At 34.8% G+C, this 17,292-nt stretch overlaps 3 protein-coding genes across 3 annotated transcripts; all 3 read right to left on the bottom strand.

Annotated features, from left to right (window-relative positions):
* Window positions 1-336: 336 nt before the first annotated feature.
* On the bottom strand, window positions 337-4,375 carry LOC129872682 (G-type lectin S-receptor-like serine/threonine-protein kinase At4g27290). Its single transcript, XM_055947610.1, has 7 exons — window positions 3,097-4,375; window positions 2,537-2,671; window positions 2,178-2,332; window positions 1,877-2,087; window positions 1,512-1,746; window positions 1,083-1,233; window positions 337-976 (listed from the first exon to the last, which is right to left on the bottom strand). The coding sequence occupies exons 1-7, from the start codon at window positions 4,373-4,375 to the stop codon at window positions 698-700; spliced, it is 2,445 nt and encodes an 814-aa protein (XP_055803585.1). The 3' UTR covers window positions 337-697.
* Window positions 4,376-5,771: 1,396 nt separating this feature from the next.
* Window positions 5,772-12,235, bottom strand: LOC129873218 (receptor-like serine/threonine-protein kinase SD1-8). Its single transcript, XM_055948264.1, has 7 exons — window positions 10,735-12,235; window positions 7,590-7,760; window positions 7,311-7,501; window positions 7,016-7,223; window positions 6,682-6,919; window positions 6,451-6,601; window positions 5,772-6,358 (listed from the first exon to the last, which is right to left on the bottom strand). The coding sequence occupies exons 1-7, from the start codon at window positions 12,179-12,181 to the stop codon at window positions 6,047-6,049; spliced, it is 2,718 nt and encodes a 905-aa protein (XP_055804239.1). The 5' UTR covers window positions 12,182-12,235; the 3' UTR covers window positions 5,772-6,046.
* A 4,217-nt stretch (window positions 12,236-16,452) lies between these two features.
* LOC129872681 (uncharacterized) lies at window positions 16,453-17,004 on the bottom strand. Its single transcript, XM_055947609.1, has one exon. It carries the CDS (start codon window positions 17,002-17,004, stop codon window positions 16,453-16,455), a length of 552 nt encoding a protein of 183 aa, XP_055803584.1.
* Between the last annotated feature and the right edge of the window lie 288 nt (window positions 17,005-17,292).

Genomic DNA, 17,292 nt, shown 5'->3' with positions numbered 1-17,292 from the left:
GACACCAGGTTTTGGAATAATTTCTTCATTGTTTTTTTTCTTTTTATTTAAATCGTGGCGTCACTTTCCCCTTTGGGAGTCTTGTATGAGTTTTATTTTTAGGGTTACACATCAGATTGGGTTTTGAGATGTGTGCCATCATGACCTCAATTTTTGGGTCGTGAATATATCATTCTAGTGTTGTTTCAGAAGACGGAATATATAGAAAAACTTCAATATCTTGTATCGTATGAAGCCTCTCACTTGTGAGCTTGATACGGAACTATAATTGCAAACTAGGATGAATGAGCTAATTAACTATGGATTATGATGGTAAACATGGACAGATTATATATATATTCCAAACATTCATGACCTTGAATGTGAATTAATCGAATGACTATCCCTGTGAATAGTAGTTGAACACCCAAATTCAACAAGATACTAAATGCTAAGTTAACGTTAGAAAAGGTCATTAGTACTTTAATAAAGGATAATAAATGATCCTTTCCTTAGCAACGCTAATTGCCCTGGAATTCCCACTTGTAAGCTCCCAAAATGGGAAACTCAGGTTAAGCTTCTTGGGCTGTTTTCAAGCAGGAATGTCATGTTCATAGTTTCAAGCTATAGAAATAGGAAAAAGAAAAGGACGTCACATATTCAGAGTTTGTTCTCAGTATATTTGTCTTTTCAGATTAGGTCATGATCCTCCAGTTTACTAAGTAATAGTTACCCCATTCATGCTGTCACCACTCCTGCCACCACGCCTCAACTCCTTAGAGAAGTAAGGTTCCTGGGGCATAAAATTGAACTTTGACATTTCATTCTCCTCCAGTAAGGAAACCACCTGAACCATTGAAGGTCTGTCTTGGGATCGCCGTTGACAACACAAGAGCCCAACAAGGATGCATCCTAAAACTTCATTCCCATCACCTGGTTTTTCTATCATCGGATCCAGTAGTTCTATAGCTTTCCCCTCACGCCAAATTTTCCAAGCCTGGACATCAAAAGATCAATCATGTACATTGTTTTAGCACAAGGTGAAACTTCATGAAACCAATTTAAGGGAAGTAATGACGATAACCAGTGGATGATATACTTACATAGTCTACTAGACCAATATCATAGATTGGGTGCCGATAATCCCAATTCTTTTGGCCACTCACAATCTCCAATGCCAGGATTCCAAAACTAAACACGTCTGATTTTGTTGAATAATGTCCATCTTTCATGTACTCAGGAGGCATATAACCACTACAGCCACAATATAAAACTATCGACAAATAATTCGGGGATAACTTGGTGTGAGGTATAAAGTATAATAATTTCGGGATAAAATGCAAGATTATTTTATAGTGCATTTGGTTGGAGATATCAGGTAATCCTTGGAATATTTATCCCATCATTTATACCTTAGTGATGGGATAAGTTATTCCATATACATGGTGGAATAACTTATTCCGAAATAATTAATCTCAAGATAACTTGTTCCCAACCAAACAACCTTGTAGTCTTAAAGATAAAGTACTAACCGTGTTCCAATTACATGCCGAGTCCTTTCTTCAACATCATCTTCAAATACCCTTGACAACCCTAAGTCAGATATCTTGGGTGTCATCTCTCTGTCTATCAAGACATTGCTAGCTTTTAAATCCCGATGGATTATTGTCAACCTTGAGTCATGATGCATGTAAACTAATCCTTTTGCAATTCCTTTGATAATGTTAAAGCGCATTGGCCATGTTACTGTACCTCTTCTTGCAGGATCTGGACATGTACAGAAAACAGTTACCCTATTTTGCTTGGATACTCCCAAATTTCTGTCTTTTGTAGCATTGACAATATCAAAACAGCACAGACCATAGTAAAAAGAAAAATGTTATTTAAGATGTCATACCAAATATGACCTTGTCTAGGCTATTATTTTCCATGAACTCATAGACTAGGAATTTTTCTGTTCCATGAATGCAGTATCCCAACAACTTGGTTAGGTTACGATGCTGTAGTTTTGCTATTAACTTGACTTCATTCTCGAACTCTTTAAATCCTTGACGTGAAGTCACGTCCTGCTTCTTCACTGCTATTTCTTCTCCAGTCTCTAGTACACCCTACAGATTTAGGTATCATTTGGATATTAATTCCGTTGTCGGAGTTACTGCAAATATGCATGTTCATGCTTTTCGAAAAGAAATAATAACCTTATAAACATTGCCAAAGCCACCATGCCCTATCTTATTAGCCAGCGAGAAATTGTTAGTGGCTGCAGCTAGATCGCTGGAATCATATGCAATGACATTAGTGCCCTGCATCAAAGCTCCTTGAGAATTTCCCGGCTGATTGATTTGTGGTTCATCTGCTCAGATGAAGATATTCTTTTGAGAAAACAAATTAATCAGACAATAATGGATGTGAACCATACCTTAATATGAGTATCACGCTAGCTAGCTTACTTAGGTCATGTGTTCGCTAAAGAATAGTGATGGAGTGAAACTACGCTTAGACTGTAATAAAGAACGATGAAAATAATATAATAGCAGCGCAGGGTTATTCTTTTTACCTAGCACCTCTGTCCTCGTTGCTCGATATAGAAACACAATAGATGTAGGAAAGATAATAAGTAGTGCCAGCACTGAGATTAAAGAAACAATCACTATCCATTCCTTTTCCCATCTGCCATGGGAAACAGGTGCATCTGTCCATAAGAAAGTCAAAAGTGTTAGCTGTTTCTTACTCATAAATTAGGCTTCAGCTTTGGCCGATAAAATTTATAGGAATTTCTAGAGGTATTTGCTTATTCTATTAAAGATTTTGCAATGAGAATAACTAGATGCATGCAGGTTGATTTCATCTTTTGCTAGATTGTGTAGCAGTTATGTGACAACATTCAGTAAAATGCTTCAAACATCTAATGTTTCAATATCAATCTGCATGAACACTTAATCAAGCACTAATATGGGAATTCTATTAATTGATGTTTATGTGCAAATAATCAACTTACACAACAATTAACTACTTCATCCTTCAAATGCCATCCAGGCACACATTGTTTTGCACCATATTAAAAATAATTTAGGCATTGTATCAGTAGTTGTGTCACAAGCAAGCAATCATGCTTACCTAGTTTTCCATGTGCCATCCGTATAAAAATGTCGTTCCCAGCTTTCTGTGAACGTCTCATATCAAGTAAATCTCCCAACCAAACAAGACATTTGCTTCCATTTCCGTTGATATTGATATTAGTGTAAGCCATACACGATCTTTCGTTGAAGCACTTCTCTTCACACTCCTGGGGGTACAACATTCCCCAGTAAGTTGCATTATCAGGCAACTTCAGTCCAGTATTCTTCACAAACACGTCTTTGTCAGTATAGTTAAGTGCGGTGTTTCTCCTACATCCTTGGGTAAAATTTATCTTGTCATCTGGTGATGCAGCTATGAAACCATCAAGACACCCGCAGGGGAGCTCTTCACCAATACAAACTCCATAGGGCCCACAAGTGTTATACTGGTCACATATGTCCATATTCAGTGTCTCCACTTCACCCCAGCTATTGGTAGCATTAGTCCAATTCAGGAACTGTATTTTTCCCTCTGGATTCAATGAAAGTTTCAAACTCCAGTCATTCTTGGCTTCGAATGTGAAATAAGATGCATCAGTATTGGAGTTAAATATTGGTCTGAATGCCTGGTTGTCCATGAGAGCAGAACCGCCACTGAATCTTTGTCCATCCCAAGGACCCCACCTTGAATTTATTCGCTGGTTTTTCTCAAGAATTAGTTGGGGTGACTGACCTGAGTCACCTGAGTCTAACCTGAACAAATAATCGCCTGGAGCTGGATCATTACTTGTCCTCCAGGACCTCATGGATCGGTCGATACCAGTTTTCTTGTCCCAGCCGAGCTTCATTCCTGGTAACAATGTGTCAACAGGGTGGTCAAAGCTTTGCCACAGGTACTCTCCAGCTGTCAGATTGGTAGAATCTCCAAACACAAGATTACCTGAATCCAGTAGCTTCAGAACTGGCCTGGGAACAGTCTGGTTTTGATTATAAATCCAAACGACTGTTCCTATAACATCTAGGAGAAAAATGTTTCCTTTTGTGTTGATCACAAGCATTGCACCACATCCAACTGGCTTCAGTCTATTTCCTACCCATACAACAGTACGGGAACCTATCCTCTTGTACCACAATCCCAGGTACATCTTGCATACAGGCATTGAAAAAGAACCAACAAATCCTAATTCAAAGTTTTGGTTGGACGAAACTAAAGTCTCGCTGCCCCAGAGGGCTTGATTTGCGAATAAAGAATCATTAGAACTACCGTAACTTGCATTTAAGGCTATGGAGATAAGGAGATGACAGAGAGTGAATAGCCCAGAAAGAATAGCAGACATTGGTGGAAAAGATGAAAAATATGAAGATATAGCAAAGCGCTAGAGAAATTTTTAGTAGAAAAGGTGGAAAAGATGAAAAATATGAAGATATAATACCGAGCTAGAGAAACTTTTGAGCAGTAGAAAAGGTGGAAAAGATGAAAACTATGAGCTTTGTTGTTTCCCAAGCCTTATAACTTAAGAGGAAGGGCAAAAAAGCAACTATTATAGTGTCAGCATTAACTGAAAATCAGATTACAATTAATTTGTGCAAATCCACTCTCCATATGAAATAAAATCATTCAGAAGAGAAGGCAGGAATATCTTCATTATTTAATTTCTTGTTAGATCTATCATAAATAAAATTTTCCTCTCAAAAAATGAGTTCAATATCATCTTGTTAAGTTTACTCCAGACACATCTTCAAATAGGATCCTCTTTAACATAGTTTCATCATCCAAGGCTTCTGTAATCTTTAGTGAAATCTTGGTTTGAAGATTTATTTGAGAGATAATCCTGTCTTTAATGCATACTTCAGAGGCTAAAGTCATTCCTGCCCTTCTAGAAGAAGTTAACTGCATATGTCACATAAGAAACGTAATTGACACTACTGGTTCAGTCTGATGTAAATCTAATACTTAATCTGCTTAGGCAGATCAAACAAAATCTTAAAAAATTGTCAAACAAGTAATAAATGAAGGAGATCAGTTGTAATAATTGCGACTGAACCAATTCTCAATCTAGGCTTGTTATATTAAACTCGACGAAATTTTTAATTAAACTAATTTAAACATGATCAGCATGGATTTTTGCAAGTCCCACTGGGACAATAACATCCTTAATTCCCGTTAGTCCTTTATAATGGACAGCACTTCTTCACAAAAGCTACGTTAGTCGAATTCTAGACTACCAAAGCATGCAATCAGAGAATGGTAATGATTGTTGCTTAGCATGATAAAGGATCAATTGAAGGGTAACCTTTTAAGTTTTAACTAAAATGAAATATTTCCTTACCGAGCTAGTTCTTTAGGAAATCTGTTTTATTTCATATTTCGCATTGACTTCTGCTCTTTCTGTTTGTTCACTATTTATGGGTTTTGTCTCACTAGATACGCGATGGATCTAGCTCTAGTACCCTGCAAAGATATGGCACATGGGTCTAACACAACCCCAAAAACTAGTTCATGAGGGAAGGATTGTCCAAATCCATATAAGCAAACCACCAATTTATTCTCCAACCAATGTGGGACCCTAACCTACTCTATTAAGAAATCATCATCCTGTTATTATGGGGTATTGGCTCTGAAATTTTTGGTCAAGAAGTATCAGCAAAGAGCCATTGTCGTCTTCTCAAATAACAAGACATGCACACATTATGTAGGATGTAATAGCAGGGAGATAAAACATACAAAGAAGATGAATGCACAAAATATACCTTCTGAATCACATCAATGATGGCACAGTAATTTACAATGGATTTCAAGTATATGGTAAAGGAATGATTGGACTGTTACATCAATGATGAAAAAGGACCCATTTTTGAACTCACAATTGTATGTAATGAGAAAAAAGACCTAACTATACTCTTTAGCTTTCACAAAACTTACCCAAAAACAAAAATTCAGAAAGTATACAAGAGAAAATTGTGAACCTCTTGTAGTAATATACACTTTTTGAGGGCAATACCATCAACTACCGGCCATCTATCATGGTAACTGTAACTTGATTGACAGTGCAAGTTTCTTCATAATTAGTTGAATATGAATCAGAATCAACAGGTCTTCTTCCAAGGCAAAATCCTGGGTTTTTAGGCTGAGGTAGTGATGCGCTTTCGCTGCCTAACATCAAAACCACAGTGGCCATGTTTGGTCTGTCTTCTGCTTGTTCCTGGACACACAACAGTCCAACCTGTATGCATCTCATTACTTCAGACGGAGAAAATGATTCTCCAAAAGATGGATCCAGTAGCTCTGAGCCGCTCCCTTCTTTCCATAGTCTCCATGCCTGCATATAATCGATTATTTTCCTTATCGGAAATGAATCAAATGATGAATGTATTACAATTAATGAAGCTAACATGTGATCGATGAACTTACATGTCCAAGAAGGTTGAGTTGATTATTTTGATAATAGAACCCCCTGTTCTTCTTCCCGGTAACTATTTCTAACACCAAAACCCCAAAGCTGAAAACATCAGACTTAACAGAGAAGAGGCCATCCATTGCATATTCCGGAGACATGTAACCACTACATCAAAACAAAAACAGATTTAGAAACAGCTTTAAAGGTTCTATGAACGATGTGAAGTAATTATGTTGTGTGTTTACTAGGTTCCAACTACTCTTTTTGTATTTCCTTCAGTCTCATCTCCGCCAAAAATTCTTGCCATGCCAAAATCAGATATTTTGGGGGTCAAATCCTTATCAAGGAGAATATTGCTTGCTTTAAGGTCTCTATGGATAATCCTAAATCTTGAATCTTGGTGAAGGTATAGAAGCCCCCGAGCAATCCCACAGATAATATTGAACCGCTTTTGCCAGTCCAGCAGCGAACTTTTCTGCTTATCTGAGGAGCATATTTGAATTTGAGTCACGAATTACATAAGCAAGTGAATGATGTGAATCACTACTCTCACAAGACGATATAACGAAAAAGACTTACTGAACAAAATTGAATCTAAACTTTTATTCTCCAGGTATTCATAGATCAGCATCTTCTCTTCCATATCAACACAGCAACCAAGAAGCCGGACTAGATTTCTGTGTTGAAGCCTGGCAATCAATCTTAACTCATTCTTAAATTCCTCTACTCCTTGTCCGGAATTCTTTGACAGCCTTTTGACTGCTACTTCTTGACCAACCAGCATTGCCTGATCAGAAGATTATCTTATTGAGTTCGTCGATCATTTTTTCTTCTTTATTATACAACTATGGTTTACATATAACTGAGTTTTTACCTTGTAAACACAACCAAAACCACCTTGGCCTAACTTAGTCACATCAGAAAAATTTTCTGTTGCCATAGCTAGGGTGCTGAAATCAAATAATGGCAATTCAAACTCTTCCGTGGAAGTTTCACCGGAAAATTCTCTTTTACTTGGAATAATAGCTGCATTCATCAGAAATTCTTGACTTCGTTCGCTAGTGCCTGGTTTGGAATCATAAGAAACATTCATTACAAAATGAAGCATTTTACATTAGAAAATCCTATTAATCATGATAGATTCAAACAATACCTTTGTTTATGGACCTGGTTCGGATTGAACCTTGATGTTTTCTTCTCTTTGATAAGAAGCAAAGGGTTACTCCAAATAGCCCAAGAGCTATACCAACTGTAATCCCAGCAGCTATTGCAACTATTTTTGTCTTGCTAGAACTATGTCCAGATCCCACACCTCCACTTTGCACTGAAATTAAAAAAATTCAAGTTAATTAATCAAAGCTTAATTTTATTCAAGAGTTTAGAGCTAGAAGAAGATCATCATTTTTCATTGGCATAATACATAAACAAAAACTTAACTTCAGTTGACAAGTAAACACTCCAAATTTAAGAATGCATATCTAGACTCCTCAACCTGATCTCAACTGACAACTAAATACTCTATCTCGTCCCACTGTGTTTCATGAACACCCCATGATAATGTGACACAGATTTTGGAAATGCCTAGGTGATCATTTTTGTAAGTTGGAGTGTTCAAATGACATAGAGGAGAGTCCAATGATGTCACCAAATATTTTTAGTGTAGATAACAATAAAAGAGGTTTGTATAATGTTAAAAACATGATCTAATTCACCTACTTCATGAAGTTGTGTCAAAAAAAAACTATTAAAATCATCCATGACATTTTCTTGGTCGAAAATAATTTGCTTAATATATACTTCTTAATCCCTTTGTAATATTTTAATTAATTAACCCCACCAAACCTTTCTTTCAAACGTGTATGACATTTTCCCAAACCTGTCAAAGGAATTGGTGTCCAATCATTTTCCTGTATTACATTATAGGAAACATATGATTTTTTGGAGAAACTTACATAAATATACAATATTAAAAAAATATTTACTATTTATAGCAATAAAAAAATCACTGAACACTTATAATACAGTTTTAATACATATTGCAGAGAACTATTTATAAAACATATATAATACAAGTTTTATAGATATTTAATAGATTTATAATATATTATGTCAATTTCTTACTACACAAACATAATATATAATTTAAAACACTTATAATACATTTATATTGTATGCATAATTCACTTTTAATATAAGTGTAGATTTATCATAATATTGCTATGTATTGCTATAAATTATAATAAATAAAAAATATCGCTAAAATCAGTAATTAATTTAAAAAAAGTAAGTAATTTTTCTATTTTTTTCTCTAAAAAGGAGGGGAAAAAGGAAAAGCAACTGCGCCGGGCTGGCCCAAAAAAAGTCAAGATCGACGGCCATGTAAGGGCCCATTACACCGACCAGGAAATTGCTTCGTCACCGTTTTGATTTGCGAAGAGTATCTCGTTATGGGACCCACTTTTTTGTGGGACCAATTAATGGAAAATGATTTAGAGCTACATAAGCTTTATTTGGAAACTTTATTTCCCACCATAATTAAAAGTTTTTTGAATCCAAAAGGCAAATAGGAAAGCAAAACAAAGTTTCCTCTCAAGTATGTCATGCAGACTTAGAAGAGGAAAGTACAAAAGAAAAGGCAAATATACATTTTGATTACTTTGTTAACTTTTTTATTATTATTTCAATGTCACGTAATTGTGACAATAAATAGATTATGTTTGTTCAAATTTATGAGTAGGTGATTGGAAAGGTGGTGGAATTAGGTGGCTGATTACTTTTAGAGCCTTGAGATACTTGACTGTGTAACACATTTTCCAAATACTAACCATCACCTATATAATCAAATGAGCAATACAAAGTCTAAATAGTAAATAAATAAAATTAAGTCCCTATTCAAAGCAATTTGTAGATGGAGTTGTTAGATATGGTTAGCTTTTTTATTCTTTTCGATTTCAAAGTAAAATACGCAAAGCATAAAAAAGAAAAATTATATGGAAAACGTGCATACCACAAAGAATATATTGGCAAACTCATTGGCAGAATAACTTTGAAAAGTAGGTTGTTTATGAGTGTCATTTTCAGGATTTAATGCACTCAATAATCATTTTACTAACTTCTTGGTTTTTCAACGAGCAATTATAAATTTTAAACAGCCTTTTTTCTGTTTTTGTTTTTTTTTTGAAATCTAGTTGATTATATAAAATATTACATCTAAAGTAGGTAACGTGATAGGGAATTTAAAAAGGGGGCAAGGATATTAGAAGACAACTATACCTGTTGTTTATAGGGGGTAGAGTATTTTCAAAATAAAACCTCTAATTTAATTTCTGTATGACGTTGGGGGTAAATATTAACAAGAAAATACCAACCAATCCATCAGAGTATATATATTTTTAAAATTTCATCTATTAGATTAGAGGAAAAACTAACTGCATTCCATTTCTTTGCACACAGTTTCGTTTTCACCCATTTCATTTTTTACTTATTCATATACGATTCGACTCTCTAGTTTGCCATATCTTCGACTTTTGAAATTATGGAAATAGATTCAAATAAAAAACAATACAGTATATATAATGGAATAATGCAGAGAACAGCAAGTTTGCCAAATGAATAAAATAAATTAACTTTCGCGTCTCCCACAAAAATGTGCAAAAGATTAAATTGCATATTTCAAATCATGGAAATACTCTCCAAACTTCAACAAAAGTTTTTTACCAGAAATTCCACTACCCTTTCTATATTACTCTACTTCTCTCTGTTGAAATGTCATCGAACCCAACAAGTAAATTAAAAATTCCAAACTAACTCACTCGTCCGTGAAATTCCAAACTAACTCACTCGTCCGTGTGGATGGGTTTATAAGCTGCTTATAAATTGTTTTCAGCTTTTTTGAATATTTGGCTGGCCAACTTAAAGTCATTTTATGCTTAAAATAAGCTCTAATAAATAGTTGAGTTTATTTGAATGAACTTATTTTAAACAGTTTATAAGTTGAAAACAGCTTATAAGTAAAAAAAAAATAGTCTGCACCTACTTTCGTTGTTTTAACTAAAAATAAGTCAATCCAAACAGATTAATAGAGTGGTTTATCAATCTAAAAATCAATTTTCAAACCCCAAATTACTTGAAATTGATTGTACAAATTCTTTTTTAACAAAAACGAAGATAAAATTTGTTCTAATACAATTATTTTTAATTGATCATTAATCGTTATCTGAATTTAGTAGTATCAATTGTACTAAGCGAAAAAAAAGAAAAGAGATTGCAAGTGAAGTTGTAGAAAAATAGGATGATACCTGCGTCAGAAGAAGCCACCCTAACGTAGAGAACTTGGCCACCTTCCGCCGTCGCGTACTGCCTCATATCAATAAGCTCGGTGCTCCAAATCACACAACCCGACCCACTTCCGCTGATATTCGAATTGGTATACGCCGTGCAAGAACAATTCTTCCTACACATAGCTTCACATTCATCCAAGTTCATATTTGTATCCACAAACGAGTTCGTCGTATCTGGTAACTTCATGTTCCTCAATATGTTAAACTTATCAGTTTTACAATCCAATTTATGAAAACGAACACACCCATCAGACCCATCTCGCAAATCCCACGCCACCTGATTTTTAGGCTTGAATCCCACCATACATTTACATATCGGTGAAAGGTTTGTGTCACAAATTCCAGATACCCCACACTCTGCGTATTCATCACATTGATCTTTTGGAGCATACCAGAATCGATTCCATAAGCTATTTGTTGGGATCCATGTGTATCTTTCAAGAAGACCATTATGACTCACGGACAACCTAGAGTACAATGTTTTGTTGTGTAACTCAAACATGTAAGTAATTTCATCTGATTTGAACTGAAATTCGAATGTGATAATCTCAGTTGCCTTCATTTCAGGTACCCCACTGAATCTAATTCCATTCCAAGGGCCGCTCCGGTAGATAATTTCTTGTTTATTCGTTAAGTAAACTTCCGGGAACCCACTTGTGTTGATCTTGAAGGTGAAATCTCCGGGAGCTGGATCAATTGCTGATTTCCATGATGTTATGTTCCTATTCAACCCGGATTTTGAATCCCACCCAAGTTTCATCCCAGGTAATAAAGTGTCTGTTGGATAATCAAAGCTCTGCCACAGGTAGCTCTGTTCTCTATCATCGTTTCCCGGCCGAATGACAAAGTTCCCGGAGTCAAGGAGTTGGGCTACTACGTTGGTCGCCGGAGTTTGGTCGGAAGACCAGACGGAATTCCCAGTTTGGCCATCGACGAGAAGAAGGGTACCAATTTCTGTGATTTTTAGGACTGATGTTGAAGAACTTGAAAGGGGTTTAGCTCTGTTTGCAACCCAAACAATAGTCCTGTCTTGAATCTCTTTGTACCAAATACCAACATACCATTTGTCTGAATTTGCACCGCCTGGAGTGAAAAGCCCTAATTCAAAGAGTTGTCCGGAAGATATTAAGGTTTGATCCTTAGTTAAAGGCTGTGTTGAGATGATTGTATCAGTGGGTATAGCAAAAATTGGATGAAGAAATTGAGAAATCAAAAGCAAGAACAAAATTTGGTGAAAGTGGTAATCTTTGGTGGTGGTGTTTCTCATTGTGGAATTTAAGAAAGGAGTATTTTGTTTTGATGGTTTATTGAAGACAAGTTGGGCAGTGTTGGCGTTTGAGACATTTGTTGGTGTACTTGTTCTCTTGTTTGCTAGGAAGAAGGAAGATGGTATTTTGGTACACATCCCCCCCTCTCATATATGATTCTTTCCTAGTCTTCTAAAGTCCTCCCTTGAAAATGAAATGTCACAAAAGCTATTTCAAATTTGAAACTGAAATTGGGTAAACTATAGCTAGGATGATTATCGACCGGGTAAAAATATTACTTCTATTTATCTTAATTTATGTGATAATGTTTGATTGACGTAAAATTAAATGTTTTGAATGTTATTTAAATTTTATTAAATCATATCATTATATTCATCATTATGTAATAACGAAAAATCTTATTTTATGCAATTACAGTTTAATGTGGTGTGATCACGTTGTTTTTTTCTTTTTTTTTCTCTCATTTTGTTTTTTTCTTATTATCTATTAATTTTATTTAATTATCTTTATCATGCCTTTTTATAGTAATTCTATTACGCACTCTTGCCTTTTTGAAATTATTGATGTGTAATATTATGTAACTAGTGAAAATAAAACAATCTATTGAAATGTCGTACAATATAACACAAAGATTCAATTAGTATAATCGGTTTTCTTGGAGTGAAGAGCGTTTAACGTCAGTCGAACGCTATCAAGCAACCGACAAGCAATATGACTCAGCCTAACACTATATCAGTTCGATGGATCGTGTCATGTTTTTCGAGTAGAATTTCTAGTCCAACTTCTCCTTGTATGGATACTGCATAGTAGTAGTATTATACAGTGATGTGACACAATAAATTTATCCTTTTTTCCACCTTGATTTACAACATCGAATTTGGTAACCTTATGAAAGTAAAAGAATGTGCTACTTCCAAGTCCGGTCTAATTTCTCATAAGAATTACATTATTTCTTTTGAAGAAAAAAAAAGTTTTCATAAATCAACAAGTGTTCGTAGTAGTTAGAGGCCATAAAGAGCTTAATAATTGACAAGAGAGCAAAGAGAAGAAATTTAGTACTAATTGGTAGTTGAGTGACTATAAATGTTATTTCCCATTGATAGTTTATTTTGCAAAATGGCAAAGTTTCCTGCAGAACAGGCTAGAGTGGTAGGTTAATTTTGAATTAGACGCTATTTATGAGTATAATTAAGCTATCGTTCCGGTTGCGAAGTGTTTGATAGTACATGATAAAGACTTTATACTAATTTAATTATAGCCAATAATTGCAAACTCTATGCATAGTAGGACATTTTCGTCTATAATTGGCAGAAGATCATATCTGAATTTTTAAATCTTCTAATGACTTTACTCTTGTAAAAATAAGGCGAGATTCTTTTTCTCAAATTTTTGTTTCCCTAACTAACAAGTAGTCAAGCTAAGTGGATGATTTTTGGAACAACAAGAGTCCCAAGCAAGTATTATTCATGAAAATTATTGTTTTATCACGCTATTCTCATGAACTTATTATCCTATATCAAAGATATATGACCTACTAAGGAGAACCTTATTTTGGATCTTACCATAAATGATTTTTTTTTTAAAAAAATATTACTATTACTTCTGTCCTATTTATAACATCAACAACATACTAGCCCACAAAATGAAGTTCGAAGAGAATAGAGAATATGCCATCTTTATCACTACCTATCCGAGGTAGCTAGAGAGGTTGTGTATAGTCTAATGTAACTTTATCTCTTTTAATACAATTATATCAAATATTTTATAGATATCTCTATCTATATACAATAATGGTTTGAAATATGTATATTCATGTAAAATTGAGGGAACGCAAAGCACGCTTCTTTTCCCCTGCAATATCCATATATTATTCTATCACTATTTATGTAATATAAATTTCTCTAACTAAGTATAATATTTCAATAAAAAGTGTTAAATAGACCATCCTTCGATTCATATAGCTGCGCGACTAGGCTTGCAATTGTCCCATTTGGACAACAATTACAGAAGGGTTTGGTCACGGTATACTTAAGTCATGCGTGCTTAACCAATTGTTGAAAATTAATAAGTTGAAGCGGCCATTTGATTTGAAAGTAACGGAGTAATAACTCTATAAGAGAAGCCCCACATAGCACGTCCTTCACGGAAGATTATATTTTACTTAATTTGTCTCTTTGTGTTTGTGACTAGTGACTTGTGATGAAGAAAGTCACCACTCACCACCTATTATATTATTTTTCTAATATGGGAATTAGCCATACACAGACAAAGAGAAATTTTAAAAACACTTATTTGCTTTGTCATTGCTTTCTGAATCACTGGAAAGGGGATTTAATTCCAATCGTGGTTGGCATTACCATTTGCTACTCCCTCCGTTTAGCACGATTGGCGTGACAAATCATTTTTAAAAAAATTAATCAAAGGTTAATGATGTTTTTAAAAACTTAATTTGATTATAGTATGAAGATTTTGTTTTAATAAAACTTTCTTGATTTGCTAAAGCAAACAGGTAAAATAAAACATCTATTTTCGATATAGGGGTCAAATAAAATAAAATGTAAGGGATTGTTTGATAGTTGGTTAGAAATATGCAGGTATTAGTAATGTAAGGATTTGTTATGAGTGAATCTATATATTTAATTTATGCAATTATTATTTATGCATACATTAATTATATATAGATGTATAGTTATACATGTAGTAGTTATTCCACATTTTATCCTGTAAAAAATTATACATAGATTTTTTCATAAGTGTATTGTACCATTTAATTTGTTGTGCAGGTTTCTAAATTGTCAACTAAACGTCGTATTAGTTTTATACATGAATAATTTATTTTCTATCTATCCATTTTTGTCGTATAAGTTATAAAAAATTAATATATAAATAATTTATCTTTTATTCAGCATCCAAACAAACCAACGTGTATACAATTCTTTCTTTATTGAATGGATATAAGATTCAAGGAGGAGGTGCATGGTCTTTCTTTCTCACTCTTTTTTTCTTTTCCATTATAGAAGAAAGAATATAATAGTATTGATGTTGATTCTTAGTTAAACAACCATGTCGATTCAGCCTTCTTTATTTTTTAGTTTAGTGATGGTCCTTCCCAACTCCTAAAAGGCTTTTTGATTGGTCAGTTATGCCCCATTCTATCGACTACTCTCCCATTCTTAGTCCAATTTAATCCTAGTCTTCGTAGACTTGAAAATGACACCTCGTTACTTTTCTAAAGAAAAAAATCATAATCAGTTGAATACTCTATATTTATTTTGGTAACAAGTGGAGTAATCAAATTAATTACTGATTAATTAGTTTCTGGAACCTACTGCCTCCAACTCTCTAATTTTAAGGCAATAATACTCCAAACCTACAGATATAAAATCCAGATATACTTCCCACTGTTTCAGGTCAAATATTTTCGGAAAATTTTTAAAACTATAAGGATTTTTTTTTTTAAATGAAATATGCCCTTTGGGCTTCTTATTATTATCAAAACTTGTCAATGTTTTGAATACACTGTATCCACTTTCCCAATTGTCTTCCTAGTGTCTCCTCGTCTTCTTCTATTTTCATCTTCGTTTCCTCTGTTTGTGATGATGAAGGGGCCAAATTGATGATGGTTCCTTTCTGATATGCTCTTGATCTAGCTGCTTGTTGTGTTTTCTAGCCTTGCATGTCGGTGTGTTGACTCGATTTTCATGAAAGTGATGAAAGGGTTAAAACTCTTCTGATTTGTGTCTGATTTACCTGAATCTTGTGTATTGTAGCCCTGCATGTGTGTTTGCTGCTTTGATTAGGAGAGGGTCCTTCTCCTTGTCGTCTTTTCAAAAGGTGTGTTGATGATGAAGGTGCCAAAAGGTGTTGTGTTTTGGTCTTTCTGATGTGCACCCTTCCTCTTTGCCGAATCGTTTTTCATGAAAGTGATGAAGGGGCTAACTCTCTTCTGATTTTTGTCTGATTTAACTGAATCTTGTGTATTTTAGCCCTGTATATGTGTTTGCTGCTTTGATTAGGAGAGGGTCCTTCCCCTTGTCGTTTTTCCACTTTTGTTGTTTAAGCTGGTCCTCTGTTTGAGGTGTGCTGATGATGAAAGTGCTAAAAAGTGTGGTCTTTCTGATGTGCACCCTTCCTCTTTGATGAATCTGTTGTGTCTTAGTGGTAAAGGTTGTCTAGTATGTGTGCCTATTCCTCTCAGTTTGTTTTCCGTCATTGTAGTTACTGGTGTGTCTGACATGTCTTCTGGAGTCGATTCGTTGTTGTTTAAGTGTATTGCTGTCCTATTCTTTGTGTTGTTTAGTCCTTTTGTGTATACCTGCAAAATAAACAAACTGTTATATGAGGAATCATTTTTCTCCTTCTGGTTTTGTCTTTCTTCCTGCGTCTCTTTTCTTTTTTCTCCATCTTCTCAGAATTTCTTGATTCTTAAATAAGGAATTTGACTTTTATCACTATTTAGGATACTTCTCATTTTTGTGGTCAAATCCTTAAACAAGTAGCAGTGCATTGGTCCTTCATCTAGCGCATAATTTGCTAGAGCATCAGCTAGTTTATTTGCTTCTCTTAGGGTATGCTTGAAGATGACATCCATATCTCTTTTGTATTCCTCCACTTCCTCAATCCAGCCTGCTATGTTCCATGGAGGTTTCCAGTCTCCAGTTAAATTTTTTTGAATGGTTTGAGAGTCTGTCTGGAAGATGATATTATTAAGTCCTTCATTTTTACAATACTTCAGGGCTTCCAGTAGAGCCACCACCTCTACTTCTATATTAGTGGCATCTCCAATTTCATCTGCTTGAGCATATATTAGGTTTCCTTGTGCATTTCTCACACAAAAACCATAAGCACTCCTCCCTGGGTTACCTCTAGAAGCTCCATCTGTGTTGCAAGCACACCAACCGAGTGGAGGAAATTTCCATTTAACTTGTGTTACTTTCAATCTTGCCTTGCCTTCCTCCATCATATGTACCAGATTTTTCCAACCAGTAGGGATAGTTCTAATTGAGGGATTTCTGTGTAGTACTAGTCTTTGGATAGAGTTTAGTAATATATATATATATAACTGAGCTACTGATCTCCCTATGTCCATGTTTGATACCATTTCTTCTCTTCCACAATTCCCAAATTATAATTGATGGCACTGCAGCGTATATCTGTTTCAATCTAGCAGTTACTGAGGCATTCCACCATTTCCCAATTAGTTGCTGCAGCTGTACTCCCTCCATGTTTATTCCTGCAGCCTTGCAGA

Source organism: Solanum dulcamara, chromosome 11, assembly GCF_947179165.1.
Source record: "Solanum dulcamara chromosome 11, daSolDulc1.2, whole genome shotgun sequence".
Classification (NCBI taxonomy): domain Eukaryota; kingdom Viridiplantae; phylum Streptophyta; class Magnoliopsida; order Solanales; family Solanaceae; genus Solanum; species Solanum dulcamara.
The sequence above is the reverse complement of the archived record's forward strand: the minus strand, read 5'-3'. Positions and strand labels throughout refer to the sequence as shown.

What these genes read in the sequence shown, in the direction of transcription:
- LOC129873218 (XM_055948264.1), bottom strand. Translation starts at nt 12,181, where the DNA reads ATGTGTACCAAAATACCATCTTCCTTCTTCCTAGCAAACAAGAGAACA. An exon ending in AACCAGGTCCATAAACAAAG is followed by an intron (nt 7,502 to 7,589) that starts GTATTGTTTGAA and finishes ATTCCAAACCAG; the next exon opens with GCACTAGCGAACGAAGTCAA. An exon ending in TTTAGATTCAATTTTGTTCA is followed by an intron (nt 6,920 to 7,015) that starts GTAAGTCTTTTT and finishes TATGCTCCTCAG; the next exon opens with ATAAGCAGAAAAGTTCGCTG.
- LOC129872681 (XM_055947609.1), bottom strand. Translation starts at nt 17,004, where the DNA reads ATGGAGGAAGGCAAGGCAAGATTGAAAGTAACACAAGTTAAATGGAAA.
- LOC129872682 (XM_055947610.1), bottom strand. Translation starts at nt 4,375, where the DNA reads ATGTCTGCTATTCTTTCTGGGCTATTCACTCTCTGTCATCTCCTTATC. An exon ending in GATGGCACATGGAAAACTAG is followed by an intron (nt 2,672 to 3,096) that starts GTAAGCATGATT and finishes TCTTATGGACAG; the next exon opens with ATGCACCTGTTTCCCATGGC. An exon ending in GCTTTGGCAATGTTTATAAG is followed by an intron (nt 2,088 to 2,177) that starts GTTATTATTTCT and finishes CTAAATCTGTAG; the next exon opens with GGTGTACTAGAGACTGGAGA.